General features: G+C 37.8%; 1 protein-coding gene across 1 annotated transcript in view; it reads left to right on the top strand.

Annotated features, from left to right (window-relative positions):
* Nucleotides 1-16,320, top strand: part of Dph6 (diphthamine biosynthesis 6) — an 86,956-nt gene that overhangs the window by 44,032 nt on the left and 26,604 nt on the right. Inside the window, exons 4-5 of the mRNA XM_048331814.1 lie at nt 8,426-8,499; nt 11,909-12,027. Coding sequence (XP_048187771.1) covers nt 8,426-8,499; nt 11,909-12,027 — 193 coding nt within the window. The remainder of the gene's footprint in view (nt 1-8,425; nt 8,500-11,908; nt 12,028-16,320) is intronic.

Below are 16,320 nucleotides of genomic sequence, written 5' to 3' on the forward strand. Positions count from 1 at the left end.
AGGGTATAATAAAAACTAAAATAATATAATCGTTTCAGCTTGTATGAAAATAAAACCCATAATTAAGAAGTCTTATCTTTGTAGATATGCACAATAAAGTATTATGCCATGGCTAAATATCTTTTGGCACAGTTCACAAATGTATTTGGTTTTGTTTTTCTTTTGAATGTCTCATGTTCATTTTTAAGGCAAGAAACTTTAGGTATTGCCATAGGGGGAAAAATAGTATGAGAGTAATGGACATGCAGTGACCCTTGAATCTCTTCTTTACCAGTGAAGACACTTGAAATATATAGTAAGACATTGTTTCTAATATGGAACCTCAGTCACTTAAGAGTTTCTTAACTGTTAGTGCTGGAGATGTTACTGCCTGGCAAGCAGAAGTCCCTGAGTTCAAACCCCGGTACTGGAAAAGAAAAAAGAAAACAAATACAAAGAATATTTCTTTTACAGACAATACATATATTAAAAGTTTTAAAATAGCTATTTTAGAGCTTTTATAAAAAAAAAATCAGTAAATCTCTTGCCCAAACCTTCCATTTCTTCCTGCCCTTTGTATAGTCTTGATGTCTTCTATAATTTTTATTCTCTCCATTTAAGGACAGTCTGTGGCTTACATTGCTTTTTATCTTCTCACTATTTTAATGTTTTCTTTATACCTGCTGCTATTTTTGCTCTACCACTCTTGGTCCTTTTTGTAGCTTTGTTGTTGTTGTTCTTGTTCTTGTTGTTGTTTTTCAATCTAATCTTTTCCACAGTAATTTCTGCCCCTTAACTCTTAATATCTAAGAAATATCTGCCCTTAATATCTGCCCCTGACTCTTAATATCTAGGAAAGAATATGCCACTGACCAAGATGCATTGCTCTATAAATTGAAATTCCTAAATTAATTTAATTTAGTGAAATAAAATGTTAATGTAATACAACTGACAATAAAAAATACTTGGGAGCAAATCAGAATTTTTTGTTTGTTTCACGGCGTTAGAAGGAAAGTCTGCTTCTCCCTAACTGATCACAGAATGCTAAGGCTTAATCAAAGAAATACATAATTCAGTTTATCCAAGATGAGGTCTCAATTTTAAGATCTCTAATTTGGACTTTAGAGATAATTTAGAGAATCTTTTATTCTCAGATGTATATAAATACTAATATATAAAAGACCACCTTGTGAGTGTGTCCTCTCTCCATTTAATACAGTGTTGGAACCTGGGAGCAGGGTAACTGTGTACTTAGACTACATGTATTTCATTACGATAACTGTTGTCACGGTGTACATCGCTTCATTAGTCAGATGCAGGAGGCCATAGTGTAAAGGCAGAACTGCTAAGGCTGTCTTTCAGTTCTTCCAAGTGTGATGATTTTCAGGTAGCATAATGGCTGTGTTCTAACCTCTTGCTCATGGAACCTGGTGTCTTTATGTTCCAACTCTTGATATTCACTGTCTCCTAAATAAAAACATTTCATGTATTTAGTATTTTTCAGTACAATCTTGACTAATATTAGCTGGATAAAGCTGTGGATCGCTGATGACTAATAACATAAAACTTCTTTAATTGGTGTGATTTTCATACTTACTTAGAGCTCAACTATGGTTTTAGAGAAACATATCCACCTTATAGTCAGCATACCTTTCTTTTTCTCATAGATCCGAAAATGAATAACTAAAAGATAATGCCAAGGAAAAATGGTAAATAGGTCTGTGTTTTAATCTAATTAACCTAAACATGTATGTAGGGGCTTGGGGGAGGCTTGAGTTTTTTTTTATTTAAATTTTATTGTAAAGGTGATATACAGAGGAGTTAGTTACATAAGTCAGGTAATGAGTGCATTTCTTTTTGAACAGTGTTACCCCTCCATCATTTTCTCCCACTTTTCCCCCTCCTGCCCCGCTGCCTCCAAATCATAAAGTTCATTTCCAACATAAGAGGCTTAAGTCTTAAAAGAATTTTGCCTTGCAATTTTGCTATATAATACTAATTTTACTTTGCTGTATTTGGAATTTTTATTTGTGTTTGTTCATTAGGGGATTACGTTTTGCTGTTATTTCTTTTTTTTGTCTGTCCTGGGGCTTGAACTCAGGATCTGGGCACTGTCCCTGACCTTTTTTTGCTCACGACTAGTGTTCTACCACTTGAGTCACAGCTCCAGTTCCAAGGGTTTTTGTTGTTTGTTTTGTTTTGTTTGCCAGAGACTTTTCATGCCTGGGCTGGCTTCAAACTATGGTCCTAAGATCTCAGCCTCCTGAGTAGCTAGGATTACAGGCGTGAGCCACCTGTGCCTAGCTGGTGTGGGTGTGGGTGTGTGTTTTGTCGGTTTGTTTGTTTGTTTTTTAGTTCGCTAAAGTCAACAAAAGTAGAGTTTAACTGCCCTCAGTATTTACTTCATTGTTGCAATTATGTATTTATATTATAACATTTTGCTAGAAAACAGATTCTGGAAAATGTTAGAACATGGTGAATTTTGAATAATACACTTAATTAAAACTGGTGAAGATTTTACAAGGCATTGAGTTTAGGAAATATGAGTGATATTGATGGATATGCCTTCCAATGTATTCCTGCTACTGTAAATAGAATTTTATGTAATATTTTTTCATTGTAGTACTTGTTTAAGTATAGGTTTTAGAAAAAAAGAGCCCTGTTTATATAAGCTCCATTTTTTAAACTGATACCAAACCAGTCAATGAAAATTTCCTTAGCAATTTAGAAAAAGCATCTAGAGAACAGCTTCTCTGCAGATTAAACACTTTTTGGCAAAGTAGGCTGCTACTTGAGCTACAGCCATTGCCTGAGCCCTTTCTGCTTTAGTTTTCAGCACAGGTAGGGACACTTGCATTTTTTGCCAACGGCTAGTCTCAAACTATGATCCTCCTGCATCCACATACCAGGTAGACAGTGACTACTTCATGAGCATTGCTTTGTTCTTCTCATAGGGACTGAACAGCACCCTTTCCTTCTTTCTTTCTTCCTTTAAGTTAGAGTTCTAAACTTTTCTGATTCTTAAGTACACAGAATGGCCTGAGATAACTTTATACTGATACAGTGAAATAAAGACTGCAAGTAAAATATTACATTGTTATTAAATGGAAATAACTGACAAATTGTTTTGATTTTCTGAAATTTAACACTTAAATTTTCAGCCCTAATATCCTTTCCCCTACTTAATTGAGAACACTCACAAAGGGAGATGATAATGCTACAAATTAGTGACTTAATATTCTGTCTCTGAGTTCACTGTTTAATGGAAGAACTCCAGATGGTAAACATTTTGTTTTGGAATTATTTTATACTGATGGTACTTTTTTAAAAAATCCTCTTTCTTGCCTCCTTTATTTCACAACAAAGGAAAAAAAACCTTTTGTTTCCACTTCCTGGAGTAACAAATGATTTTTCAACAAGTAACATAAATTAGAATTTTAGTAAGATGCCTGAATATTTTACTTGGGTATTCTGTCACGTTTCAAATTATTTCATATAAAGTACTGTTCATTTTCTGGGATAATTTTTGTTACTCCAGACTCTGAGTAATTCTGCCAAATGAAGCATTAGAAAATTCGGTTAAAAAAAAAAGTTAATACTTTGCTGGCCATATAAATCTATAGCTTGGTTACCCATTCCCACAACATCATTGCCATTCACAAATGTTTCTTATTTAATAATACTATGTTGCCAGAAGTCCACTATTGCCACTTAGAGCTACAGTGCGAGCACATTTCTTTAATGAATGGTTCATATTAAAATGTTAGAATGCCTTTCAGATGAAAAACACTTTAAATTCAGCAGATCGTTTTCTTTTTTTCTCAACAGGCAGGAACTCATTAGCAGAATAATACTGGTAACTGCAGCATTTTTCAAAGAAAATAATATCTCTGATAAGTGCAAGCTGCGTACAGTCTCATCTTTAGAATAAGTAGGCCTCTTTTTCATTTATAGAAAAAGGACATCTTTTTTTTTTTTTCAGTTTATTTTGTTGGCTTTTTGAGTCAACTTGTCTGTACGGAGGCAAGCAGCTGTTGAGGGAATAGAACCTTAGTTTGGTTCTAGATGTCTACCTTGAAGCCCTGGTATCCTGTGTCACTATCACTGTGTGGCCAGTGCCTTTGTCTTCCCAAACAATGTGTTCTTCAGGCGTTGAGAAGAGCACAGAGGCCGGTCCCTTGCCTAGCAGAAATCCATCCTGCCCTGTGTGTGTTCCTGATACTTCAGTGCCCTGACTTTCAATTCTTCAGAGCAGGCCATAAACCGTTCTATGTTTATACATGTTTTGGTAATCAGAATAGTATGGATTGTATGTTAGGACGTTGTTGATTTTTTGCTTAACAGAAAGGTTTAACCACACAATCAGCTACTAAGTAGATATCAATCATTAAAAATGTGTACATTTTTAGTTGATAAGTAATTAATGATTTCTTTAGAGTCAGATTGGTTCTTTTGAAATTTTTTGTTGGGGTTTACTCTGTGTGTGTGTGTGAGAGAGAGAGAGAGACACAGAGAGAGAGAGACTGAGATAGAGACACAGAGAGAGAGAGTAACAGGCTTTTTAAAATTTGTTTTGCTGTGCCGGTGGCTTCTGTTTCTCTCCAGGCCGGGGCTCCGTTCTGCCTGGGGCCAGCCTCAGTCTCCTGTCTTCCTCCCTGTGCTTCTCATGTGGCGTGGAACATTCACACATCACCACATCTGGCTTGTTGGCTGAGATGATGTGTTGCTAATATTTTGCCCAGACTTGCCTTGAACCACATTTCTGCTGATCTCTCCCTCCTGAGTAGTGAGGATTACAACCACCGTGCCTCGTCTCTACATCTGTGTTAATGAGAATGTAAGAAGCCAGGTGCTGGGGCTCACCCTGTAATCCCAGCTACCCAGGAGGCTGAGATCTGGGGATCGCAGTTCAGAGCCAGCCAGGCAAGGAAGGCCGTAAGACTCTTATCTCCAACTAACCAGAAAAAAGCTGAAAATAGAGCTGCTGGCACAAGTGATAGAGGAACAGCCTTAGTAGAAGCAGCTTTCATCAGTTATGGATTTGTTACCTATTTTCATAGGGCCCAGAAGGACAGAAGACTAACAATTCTCAATGTCCAATATTTGGAGTACATCTTTAAAGTATTATTTCTCTCAGGCACCCTAAACTATTTAGGAAGCATAGATTGGCGGATTCGCCCAGAATTTCTTTAATAAAGTCCAGGCCAAATTTACATATTCAGCATATACATGTGTATGCATGCATGCAGATGCTCCCATTTTTGCAAAAATGGACTGTTTGCTTTGTAGCGCTTCCTAGTCTTAGTGGAGAAACCTAGAGATTGTGGTGGCTTTTCTCCTACATTAACACTTTAAATATGGGAGGTGTGGCTGAACATTTGTATGTAGCCTTTGGACCCATGTGTTCATGTATTGGCTCTTTTGGAATAATGCTTAGTGCAAGTGGCCTGATGCCTACAGGGAAGTGTGAAATTGGCAGTAATAAGGAAGCTGTGTTTTTATCGCCGTGTTTATTTGTGCTCTCTCTATTGTTATCGTAAGTCAGATCCTTCCCTGGACGAGCTTTTAACTATCTTGCTGGTGCGTTTTACCTTGATAAAGATCAGAGTAGTGACTTTTAAGCAGTAAATGAACCTGTGATATCTGTTTTTCAAATCTTGTCATAGTTGACTCTGAAAGAATATTCTATGTCCCTTATTTATAAAGCAAGGACAGTAAATGAAAGTCTACCTCAGGGAGCACTGTGTGAACAGTATCTAATATGAGTGCTTAATGATATTATAACACTGCAATCACTCAGGGTGCTACTCTTGACTTTAATCCTAGGTTACACTTATACATCTATCATTAATAGTGGTGATGGTGTCAGCTGAATAGTTTCTGTTTGTATCTGATAGCTCTTGTTGCTTAGCAGTGTACTAGACCATTTAAGGTATCCAGTCTTTGTCTCCAATTTCTTGTTAATGACATTTTTTTTCCATTTTTTTCTCCTTCAGTCTTAAGGAGAATGTAATCCAAATTCTCTGAATTTTGTTGAATTTAGCAATATAAATTCTTCCAATGAAAATAATTTTATGCCAACATTATATAATTGTTCCCATTAATAATTAAACACACAACAAAAAATGATTAGTCATGTTCATTTCTCCAGGGATTTGCCATTCATCCTTTGGTGAATTTGTCAATATATGCATATTGTCTTCAAATGTGTATGCTTTGTTCCATCAGTTAGGATTGCAACCTCCCCATCAGTGGTTGTAGTCAACCTTCTAACTTTAAAACTCAGTGGTTTTGTGGAACTTTCAACAACATATAGTAACAAGGTAGGTATCGATGGCAGACATTTTTTTTTAAGTATTCTACTTTCTTGCTACATCAACTTCAGTTGGTTAACCCTCTTGTTTCTTATGTACAAAAGAATAAATGTAATATTTGTACCTCATGGGTAACTGTGATAAGCTATATAACCTCCCTCAGTCATACTAGGTAACTGGTAATATTGTTTTATTCTTTGCTTTTCACCAAGCTTCTTTCTGCATTTCTGCACACACCCTTATGTTATCATGGTTGTATCTCCTGCTTTTACTACCACTTCACTAGTGCCTTTGCTGAGTTTTTCTTCCTTTCCTTCTCCTTCAACATTGGTGTACCTGTAGAGTATTACACCCCTTCTCTTCATCCCTGTGTCCTGTTTCTTGTTTTCCCCTGTGCTAACAACTCTTACATATCACTCTATATTTGTGTTCAGAATTATCTTCCACATACCTAACAGTGCTATGAACTTTCTGCTTTGGATAGTGCTATGACCTCAGTTCTGATCAATGATAAATTTGAAGTTAATGAAGAACATGGGGACTTGTCTTTATTCCAGTGGCTGCAAAGACTTTTATAAAAAGAAAATGGCTTAGGAAAAGTTACAAGTAAGTGTTCTCACAAAGTTGCTGAGGCTACAAAATAAAGGAAATAGATCTTTTCCTGAAATATTATCGGACAGAAATAGTCATTTTGTTTTGGGGCCTCTTGTTTTGGAAGTAAAATTTTAAATTGGCTTTATCTCCAAAAGTATTAGGCATTCCTGTTGTACATTTTTCTTTATTGATTATAGCATACGTTTAGACATACCAGGTTATTTCAGTCTGTCTGGAAATAAGGCTTGTTTCCTTGTTTATGTTTCATGTTTGGTAAGGCCAAAGTATAATAATTATAAAGTCATCTCTGAAGAAGTTTCTTCTGCATGTCCATAAGATAGGATGGGTTCTCTTTCACATCTGTTCAGAGAGCATCTGTCCAGCTTATTAGTTGTAACCCCCTAGTCACTTCCTTCTTATCTGTTCCGTAAAGAACCCCTGTTATATCTTGCCCTTCCCTGAGTCTTATGCTTCTTTACGTCTCATCTTAGACCTGTCCTTATCCATGCATGCCTTTGATTGATCTTGCCATTTGAGTGGTGTGTGTGTGTCTGTCTGTCTGTCTGTGTGCTGGGACTGGGGCATGAACTCAGGGCTTGGACACTGTCTCTGAGGTTTTTTTGTTTTGGGTTTTTGTTTTTTTGCTCAAGGTGAATGCTTTACCACTTGTGCCATAGTGCCACTTTAAGCTTTCTGTTGGTAAATTGGAGATAAGAATTTTGAGGACGTTTTTGCCCAGGCTCGTTTTGAACTAGGATCATCAGATCTCAACTCTTCTTCTAAGTAGCAAGGATTATGGCCGTGCACCAGTGGTGCCCAGCTTAATCTTTACCTTTTAATCCATCCTCACTTTGTGTCATATGAAAACATGAACATACTTGAATTTACTTTCTCTTCAGTTCATTAATGAGTATTCTGGACACAGTCACCTTGTAAGTGACTGTGCTGGACATACTGCTGGATATTCTCAGTTGTAACTGTATTGATAATAATTCATTGCTCCTTGTCTATGGTAAGTTCTTCATCAACTGTGCTATACTGTTATAAAGTATCTGATTTCTGGATGATCTTATACCTGTTATTTCTTTCTAAGATATAGATTAAAACAGATGTATTACTTTATCTATTTGTGCCATTGCTTAATTTCAACAATGCTTATTCTGGAGAAATGTCGCCCTTAAATAGAAACTAAACTTCAGCTATATAAAGGAGTTATCTAACTTCTTAGATATGTAAGATATCTAAGTTAGATATTTATATGTGTAAGTATAAATTTGGAAATTCTAAATGGAATTCTGAATTGCTTTTCCATGTAAAGCAGTCTCTAGTTACTTACATTTTAAGAAAAAGAGTAATTGTTTTTCCAAAGCTGAGGATCCTTTTAAATATATGTGTAGATGTGGATTATATTTGCAGGACATTACTTGCTTCATTCATGACTTCTTAAATAGGATATGCTCATTTATAATTTTCAGAACATGATGCAGAGCCATAGATGGTGTTCTATTTTTGAAGTTGTATTTTTCCTTTATTTTCAGGAAAAAGAAGAAGTAGAGGGGATATCAGTGGGAGCCATACTTTCTGACTATCAGCGTGTTCGAGTGGAAAATGTGTAAGAGAAGACCGCTTTCTACTGTGCATTGAATGTATGTGTGTCTACATGGTATGCATGTGCGTGCGAGGCGGGGAGGGTGGCTGAGTGATGGATCGTGTGCTGAGTGTGTGCACTGCTCTGGGGTCTGCCCGTCACATGACAAACCAAAGTGGAGGAGTGAAAAACAGCTCTCCAAATCATGGGTCGGCACACCACACAGGTCCAGTGCTGCCAAGGGTGCATCCCGACCAAAGTGATGGGTTATGCTTTTAAGGCTTCCTGTCCTTCCGTTACACATAAGGGGCTCTTTCTGCTCATAATGACTTTTATTCTGCTGATACCGGAGCTTGAGCTCAGAGCACTTAGCTCTCACAGATGGTGCTCTACCACTTGAGCCACACCTTCACTTCCACTTTTTTCTAATGTGGCGTTAGTAATCATCTCAGGTCCAAACATGCTGAGCAACTTCACTACCACTGTACTGTATGTACTGCATTCTCAGTCCTACAGCAAAGATTTTGTTAGGTAACGATGATCTTTAATTTTGCTTCCCTTGATTTATTAAGCCCCGTTAATCTCTTATACCTCATGATCATTTATAATTTAAATTAGAAAAAATAGAATAATATTTTAAATAAAAATTTTTACTAAATAGCCTTCTCCTCTTTGGTCCATCAATTTAATTCTTGACCAAAAATATTCATATGACTGAAATACTTAAATGTTAAGCCATTCTACTTAAAAACTAGGTTATTGCTCCCCTTGTAAACTCCACAACCCTTTAATGAGATACACTAGTAAAACATTTTAGTTTGTACCTCTAGTTTCAAAAATACTTTGTCTTGTCCTACTGATCTATTTAGAATTCATAAAGTTAAGTGATATTATTTAACTTTAGTTTGGCAAAGCACAACTTAAATGAACTTTTTTTTAATTTTTCATTTATTTGTATGAATAAAATATTGTACAGTGCCTAGTGTACAGTTCCTGGATCACAATTCTACTTGTAACTCAGCCTGAGACCTGATGGGTCACAGTTTGAAGCCAACCCAAGCCAAAAAGTCCATGAGACTCTTATCTCTAATTAACCAGCAAAATGCCAAGCTGGAGGTACAGCTCAAGTGGTAGAGCACTAGCTATGAGCAAGCAAACTGAGCCAGCACAAGGCTCCTAAGTTGAAGCCCTGGTACCAGCTAAACACATAAAGGCAAATATAATAACAATAAGCACTCAGTATTAACAGTTCCAGTCATGTCATTCATGTTGTCACAAGGACTGGCTTTCATTCTCTTTTACAGCTGAATAGAATCACATGGTGTTTGTGTATCATGTTCCTTTCATCCATCCATCACATGATGGATACTTGTCATTCCCTCTTCCCAGACACCTTGAGCAGTGTCACAGTGAACATGGGAGCGCAGCCATCTCTTCCACAATCTGGTTTTTCAGTTCCTGTGGAAAAGATGCATACAGAAATCAGTAGCAGGGGACATGCCAATGGCCAATTATCTGGATAGAAATCAAGAATGCAATCCCATTACAAATAAGCCTCTAGGAATAAGTATAAAGAAAGATGAATGCTGTCTACAATGGAAACTATAAAACATTGAGGAAACATACTCCAGGGATTTTAAACTAAAGCATTAAGAGTGTCACTAGAAGGGTTTGAACAGAGGAGTCGCAAGATCTATGTTGTAAAAGAATCACATTACCTCTGTATGGAAAGCAAATTTTAAAAAGACAGGGTGGAAGCATGGTAAGAAATGAGGCTGTTGACACTAGAGACATTGGTAACCTTCAACCTGGCTGTTGGCAGGGGTGCTGGCAAGGATTAATCATTTCCTGTGGAATGTAAAAAATCAAGAGTAAATCATGGAGCCAGGCACCACGGGTAGGTCACCTCTGTAATCCTAGCTACTCAGGAGGCCGAAGCCTAAGGATCGTGGTTTGAAGCCAGCCCCGGCAGGAAAGTCTGTGAGAGTCTTATCTCCAATAAAATAGCCTTGAGCACAAAGAGGCACAGGGACAGTGTTCAGGCCCTGTGTTCAAGCCCCAGGACCGGAAGAAAAAAAAAAGAATAAATCAGGGCTTCATTTTCTTATTTATCCAATCTTACCAAGAACTTTAAAAGGAAATGTTTCTGTCCTATGTATGAGCTAGGACACTGAGGGTAAGAACATACAGTTTACTTGACTTGTTAAAAGTACCATAGCTAATTGCAACACACGTATATACAATATCCAGGGTGTTAAAATCAGTTACATTGCTATCAAGGGTAAAACCACATGAAAGGAATATGGAAAAAGAAGAAAAAAAGGGCACAGTTTCACATGGCATGTTAAAAATAACTACACTTGTTTTTATAACTTGAAGTTCATTTCGCTTAGGTTCATCTTATATGTGCATACTGTCATAGCTCTTAAGCTATTGTAATCTTCTAGGACTGTCCTAGACATACACTAATTTAATTATTCCCTATGAGGGAAACCATAGAGCCCATGTTTCTTTGGGTCTGGCTTACTTCACTTAGTATGATTTTTTTCCAAGTCTTTCCATTTCCTTATGAATGGGGTGATTGGAACTAGGAAAGGGAAAGGGAACACCAAAATTGAGAGACAAAGGATAAAAAAAGACAAACCAAGGCAACAGCAATACAAAACCTTATGGTCTTAACCAACTGTACAACTCATGGGGGGAGAGGGAAATGGAGAGCGAGGAGGCGGGGGAAAATGAGGGAGGAGGTAACAAGTTGGATAAGAAATGTACTCACTGTATTACAGGTGAAACTGTAACCCCTCTGTACTTCACTTTGACAATAAATTTTTTTTAAGTTTTTTTAAAAAGAAAGAAATGTACTCTTTGCCGGACTTATGTAACTGTAACCCCTCTGTAACTCTGAATTATATAACTGTAACTCCTTTAACAATATAATTTAAAATAAATATGGATTAAAATAACAAAAAGTACCGTAGGTAGCCTGTAGAATAAAATTTCAAACCCAGACTTGTCTTGTCTTCAAAACCTACATTCTTTCTACTGTACTTATGATACACAGTCTTTAGTACAGTATATTAGGTGCTCACTTAATTGCATTTTGATACCATTCTTTTTTTTCTTTAGAATCAGATTCTCACACAAAGTTTTAAAGTTAGTAGATAAAATTAGCTTATCGTTTATAGGTATTATAATAACCTGGTTATTATATATGATTTTTCCTAATTGTGTATTTTTCACAGTTTAGGTACCTTATGTAACTTGTAAAAATGACAAAAAAAATTCAGCTATTATTATGCAATATGTGCTTTTAAGACATTTTAAATGCTAAAATCCTTGCAAGTGCTGTGTTTAAAAACCAATGTGATTGTTATAGATCTAAGTATGGAACACTTAGAGTAACATCTGATTTTTTTTTCCTTTTACCTGATAGATGCAAAAGGCTAAATCTGCAGCCATTAGCTTACCTTTGGCAGAGGAACCAGGAGGAATTGCTCCACGAGATGATCGAATCTGATATTCAAGCTGTGATCATCAAAGTGGCAGCTTTGGGTATGTATCCAGACTTCCAAGAGGGCTTTTACCTTGTTACTGTAGGAGAAAGCTCGGTTTACGTGTAAGAATGATGACTTATACTATAAGAATGTGGAGTCACAGTTGAGGAAATTGAGGAACTATCTTGTATAAAAGACAGTTTTAAAATGGGTTTCAGAATATTTGCCATATTGATGAATACAGCTCTGACCTTCTCTTTTTGAATATGTGCCTGGCACTGAAACCCCTCCAGGTGACTCAGTAAAGGGAGTGAGTCCTTATCTTGGGAATGATTTGCTAAGCAAGATGTCAGAGGAAAAGCATGAGACTGTTACTGGAAAAATCTTCTGCTTTCTGAGAGATCTGTTTGCATAGCAACTGAGTTGCTCATTGGAAACAACTCAGAGGTTGAAGGTGGGTGAAATGAGGGTGAATCAAATGACAGTGAAAGGAAGCAGACTCTGGGAGTCTACTGGTAAGGTTTCTAGGACTGGGAGGTAGGAACGAGCAGACCAGGAAAGAAATGAGTCCAGGAGTGCACGTCTTCCCATTCCGTTTCATTTTGCCTAATGTGGTATTTCAAACAAAGGGAAGTGCTACCTATTTGCTAAACTCAAAATAATCTTGTCAGATGTGACAGTGCCTATTCTTTGTTTTGCTTGTTATTCTTTTTATTTTTTTTTTCACATTTGACCATCACAGTGCAACATTGCAACAAGGTGGGAAGGCAGGGAGGACAGGTTGTGAAGCTCTGGTCACTGCCCTTAGGAAGCCCACAGAGATCCACCGCGCATCAGCCTCGAGGCTTGAGGTGGTGCACCCAGCTGTGTGCACCTAGGCAATTATCCACAGACACAGTGAAGTGTCCTGTGAGTGTGTAGCTAGCGGTCCTGTGATACCTACCAAGGAGAAGTAGTTACAAGGCTGCTGTTTTTACTGGCCCTGTGGGTTTCCAACACATGTACGGAGCCAGAGAGTCTGATTATACAGGGAAAAAGTGTGTGTCAAAACAGGTAGTTAATGGAAATGAGAGAAATCATGAGAGACAGAAAGGGACTTTCAGGTGAAGTACATTTCTCTGAAGGGACATAATCGCGTGACTTCCATGTTGGAGCCTCTGAGCTCACGAATAATATTCTTAGGTCTCTCACAGATCTCACGCTAACCTTAGCTGGTGTTTTATTTAAAAACAAAAGCTGGCTCTGCATTCTGCAGAGAAGGTAAATTAGTGATGTACAAACGTTATCTCAAGATTCCTCTGGATAATTTACGGTCACAGAGTGGCGAGTACCTCTGCGTGTTTCACCTGTAGTGGGGTAGTAGCGAGTCCACCGTAGGTAGCCCAGTACCGGTCACAGTTTGGTTCTTGACTTGCCGTTCTGGGCATTTTCCTGATGAATCAACTACTATTAGTGAATTGTAACAGGATGAAGATGAACACCTGTTTTGCACTCTTTCTGGGCACAAATCAGAACACATCTACCTGGATATAAGGGAAAGCAGATTTCTAGTGCCTGCCGCAGCTTGATCTCCTTCAAATATAGAGCACAGGAATGTATATGGAGTTAGTTTAAGGGCTTTGGAAGCCCACCCTTGAGGGAGAAGGATTTGAATGTGATAGAATGAACAGGCATTGCTGATGCTGAGAGCTCTCCTCTGGAGCATGACACACCCAGGCAGAGCCACATTTGGTATCATGAGCCAAAGGAGAATCTTCAACACAGACATTTTGATGAGTGCAAATCATTTGCTCAAATAGCATAACTTTCACTAATAAGCCATGTTGTGATGTGATCAGTTGTCCCTTCTGCCTCAATATTCTGTAGGGATGTTTGGTACTAAACTTTGGCAGGGGCAGGGGGGCGTAGCAGGAGTACGTCAGGAAAAAAACAAAATTCTTTTTAAAATTTATTTATTGTTATGGTGATGTAAAGAGTGGTTATAGTACCTCAGTCAGATAAAGAGTACATTTCTTTCTGAACAGTGTCACCCCTTCCCTCACTCCCAGTTTTTCCCTCCGGTCCCCACCCACAAGTTGTAGAGTTCGTTTTCCACATAGTGTCCAGTGAGTGTTACTGCTGCCTCTGTTCACCCTTTGGCCCTCCATTTCTGTGCCTATCTCTTGCCCTCCCAAAGACAGATCGATAACAAACAAGACAAAAGAAAATGAAAACAGTAGCAAAGGAAAAAAACTTCTTGTTTCCATTTCCTGGAGTCCATTTCAGTCAATATTACTTTATATCATCAATGCACATGGTTATTGTGCCTTTGTATTCCTCTCCTAAGAATATCTTCCTTTGGTCTCATTGTGTGTGAATGCCTAGAAGCCTGTATAATTTATCGTGTCCAGTGTATTTTTTTTCTTTTAACATCCAGTGTGTCTATTTGTAGATTTATAGGCACATTGTATTTACCACAAATGAGGGCAACCATGCAACCTACATTTCTATGGGTCGATATGCTTAAAAGAAGAAATAAACACTAGAGGGAGCTCTCTTTAAGGAGACGGTGGGAATTAACAAAGCTTAAATTACTGGACAGTGGGAGATCATATCAGCCAGCAGGACAGGGAAGGACAGAGGCTTGTCCTCTTACCCAGGACAGCGTGCTGAAGCTGCCAATCGCTATGAAAATTGCCATGCGTGCTAGAAGCCACGCTAAGGTTGCCCATCACGGGGAACATGATAGTTAGCCTAAATTACCAAAGAATATTACTGGGCAGGCTTGGCTCTTTCTCTAATGGCCTTGGATATCATCGATGAAAATGTGTGTGCACGTGTGTGTGTGTGTTCCTCATGAAACACACATCAAAATTGTACAAAAAATGAGAAACATTGTGTTGTCCCAGAGGGAATGTGGCATAGTGACATTTAAAACCCAGTGGCTGTTAAAACCTGGACTGTGATACCTAGCACATGCCCACGTCCTTGAGCCAAATGAGGTTCAGAAAGCTTGCTGAACAGTGGTCTCTGGTCACTACGCCGGATGCTGTAAATGTGACGTGCTTAAGAAAAAGGGTGTATGATGGGGGAAATAGACGTCCACTGTAATTCCCATTAACTGTATACACTGATCTGGGCCAAAGTCTACACACTATGGCATGCAGGTCCTGGAGAGCTGTTTTTATGGTCCTGGGCCTTTGCCCAGTTTGCTATGCTGTCATTATCATTTTTGTTCTTGAAACTGTCATTGAGAAAGGCTGATAACTTAGAGGCCTGATTCTCTGATTTCAATAAGATTCGATAGTCCAGTACTTTGGCTCAACCCAGTTTTCTTATTATTTTGTACCATATATATATATATATATATATATATATATATATATATATATATATATATATAAACACATATGTGGAATTATAGATAAAATATCATTATTTTGAAGGTAGACTTTTCTGAGCAAACATTATAGATATATGGGACCTAGGCTAAAAGACAAGCTTTAGAGTTTAGTTTAAGACGGAATACATAGTGAAAAGTACAGTCCTAAAATAAGAGCTGGAAGAGAAGAGTCAGAATGGCAGTGTTTACTTACTGCATGTAAGTCATGATAATGTGTTCTGCTCCAGGGAACTCGTCCTGGCATTCAGCATACTAATAGATATAGATAAAAATTTGACAATATTGTAATAGTCTCAGAATAACAATGGAAATACCGCCGCTACCAAAGTGATTTCAGAGAACAGCTGAGAATTTTTTGTTTGTACTTTCTGAATTTTATCTTACTAGGTTTTTTTCTTTTTTCTTCAGTGCACTGTCTGGTTCTTTCCCTTCCTGGAATGCAAAAAATGTGTTCTCTTTGTTTCAACAAGCCCTGCCTCCCCACTATTACAGTGAGGCTCCTCTCCCACTTTCCAGCGGTGAATCTGTATGTTCTAAGAGCGCTGTTACTCACATGGGTCTGAAAAACCTATCTAAATGGGTAGCTGCAGCATACACCAAGACCTAGAATACACTTATTCAAGAGTGCAAATCAGCAATGTGTTCTTTTGAGGAATATTTCCTGCCCTGACAGTTTCAAACATCATACCAGTTTTTTTTCTCTCTCTTAACTTTCATATGCTTCTATCCTTTCTCTGGGGACTCTTCCCTTAATTTTGGTTATCTTTCACTAGAAAAGTTTTAGGTTTCACTTAAGCAGCATATACTTCGCAGGTAAATGCCATATTTTGATCATTTCATTTTCAGTTCATTTACAGATTAACAAGGTTAAGCCTCAGGTCCACATTAAATAGTTCAGTTTTCCTCTTTTGGTTTTCCCATGAAGACCAGGCTTAGTTTGCTTTTCTGTCCACAATGTTCAGCTCCTGT

Source organism: Perognathus longimembris, chromosome 23 (genome assembly GCF_023159225.1).
Source record: "Perognathus longimembris pacificus isolate PPM17 chromosome 23, ASM2315922v1, whole genome shotgun sequence".
Taxonomy (NCBI): Eukaryota; Metazoa; Chordata; class Mammalia; order Rodentia; family Heteromyidae; genus Perognathus; species Perognathus longimembris.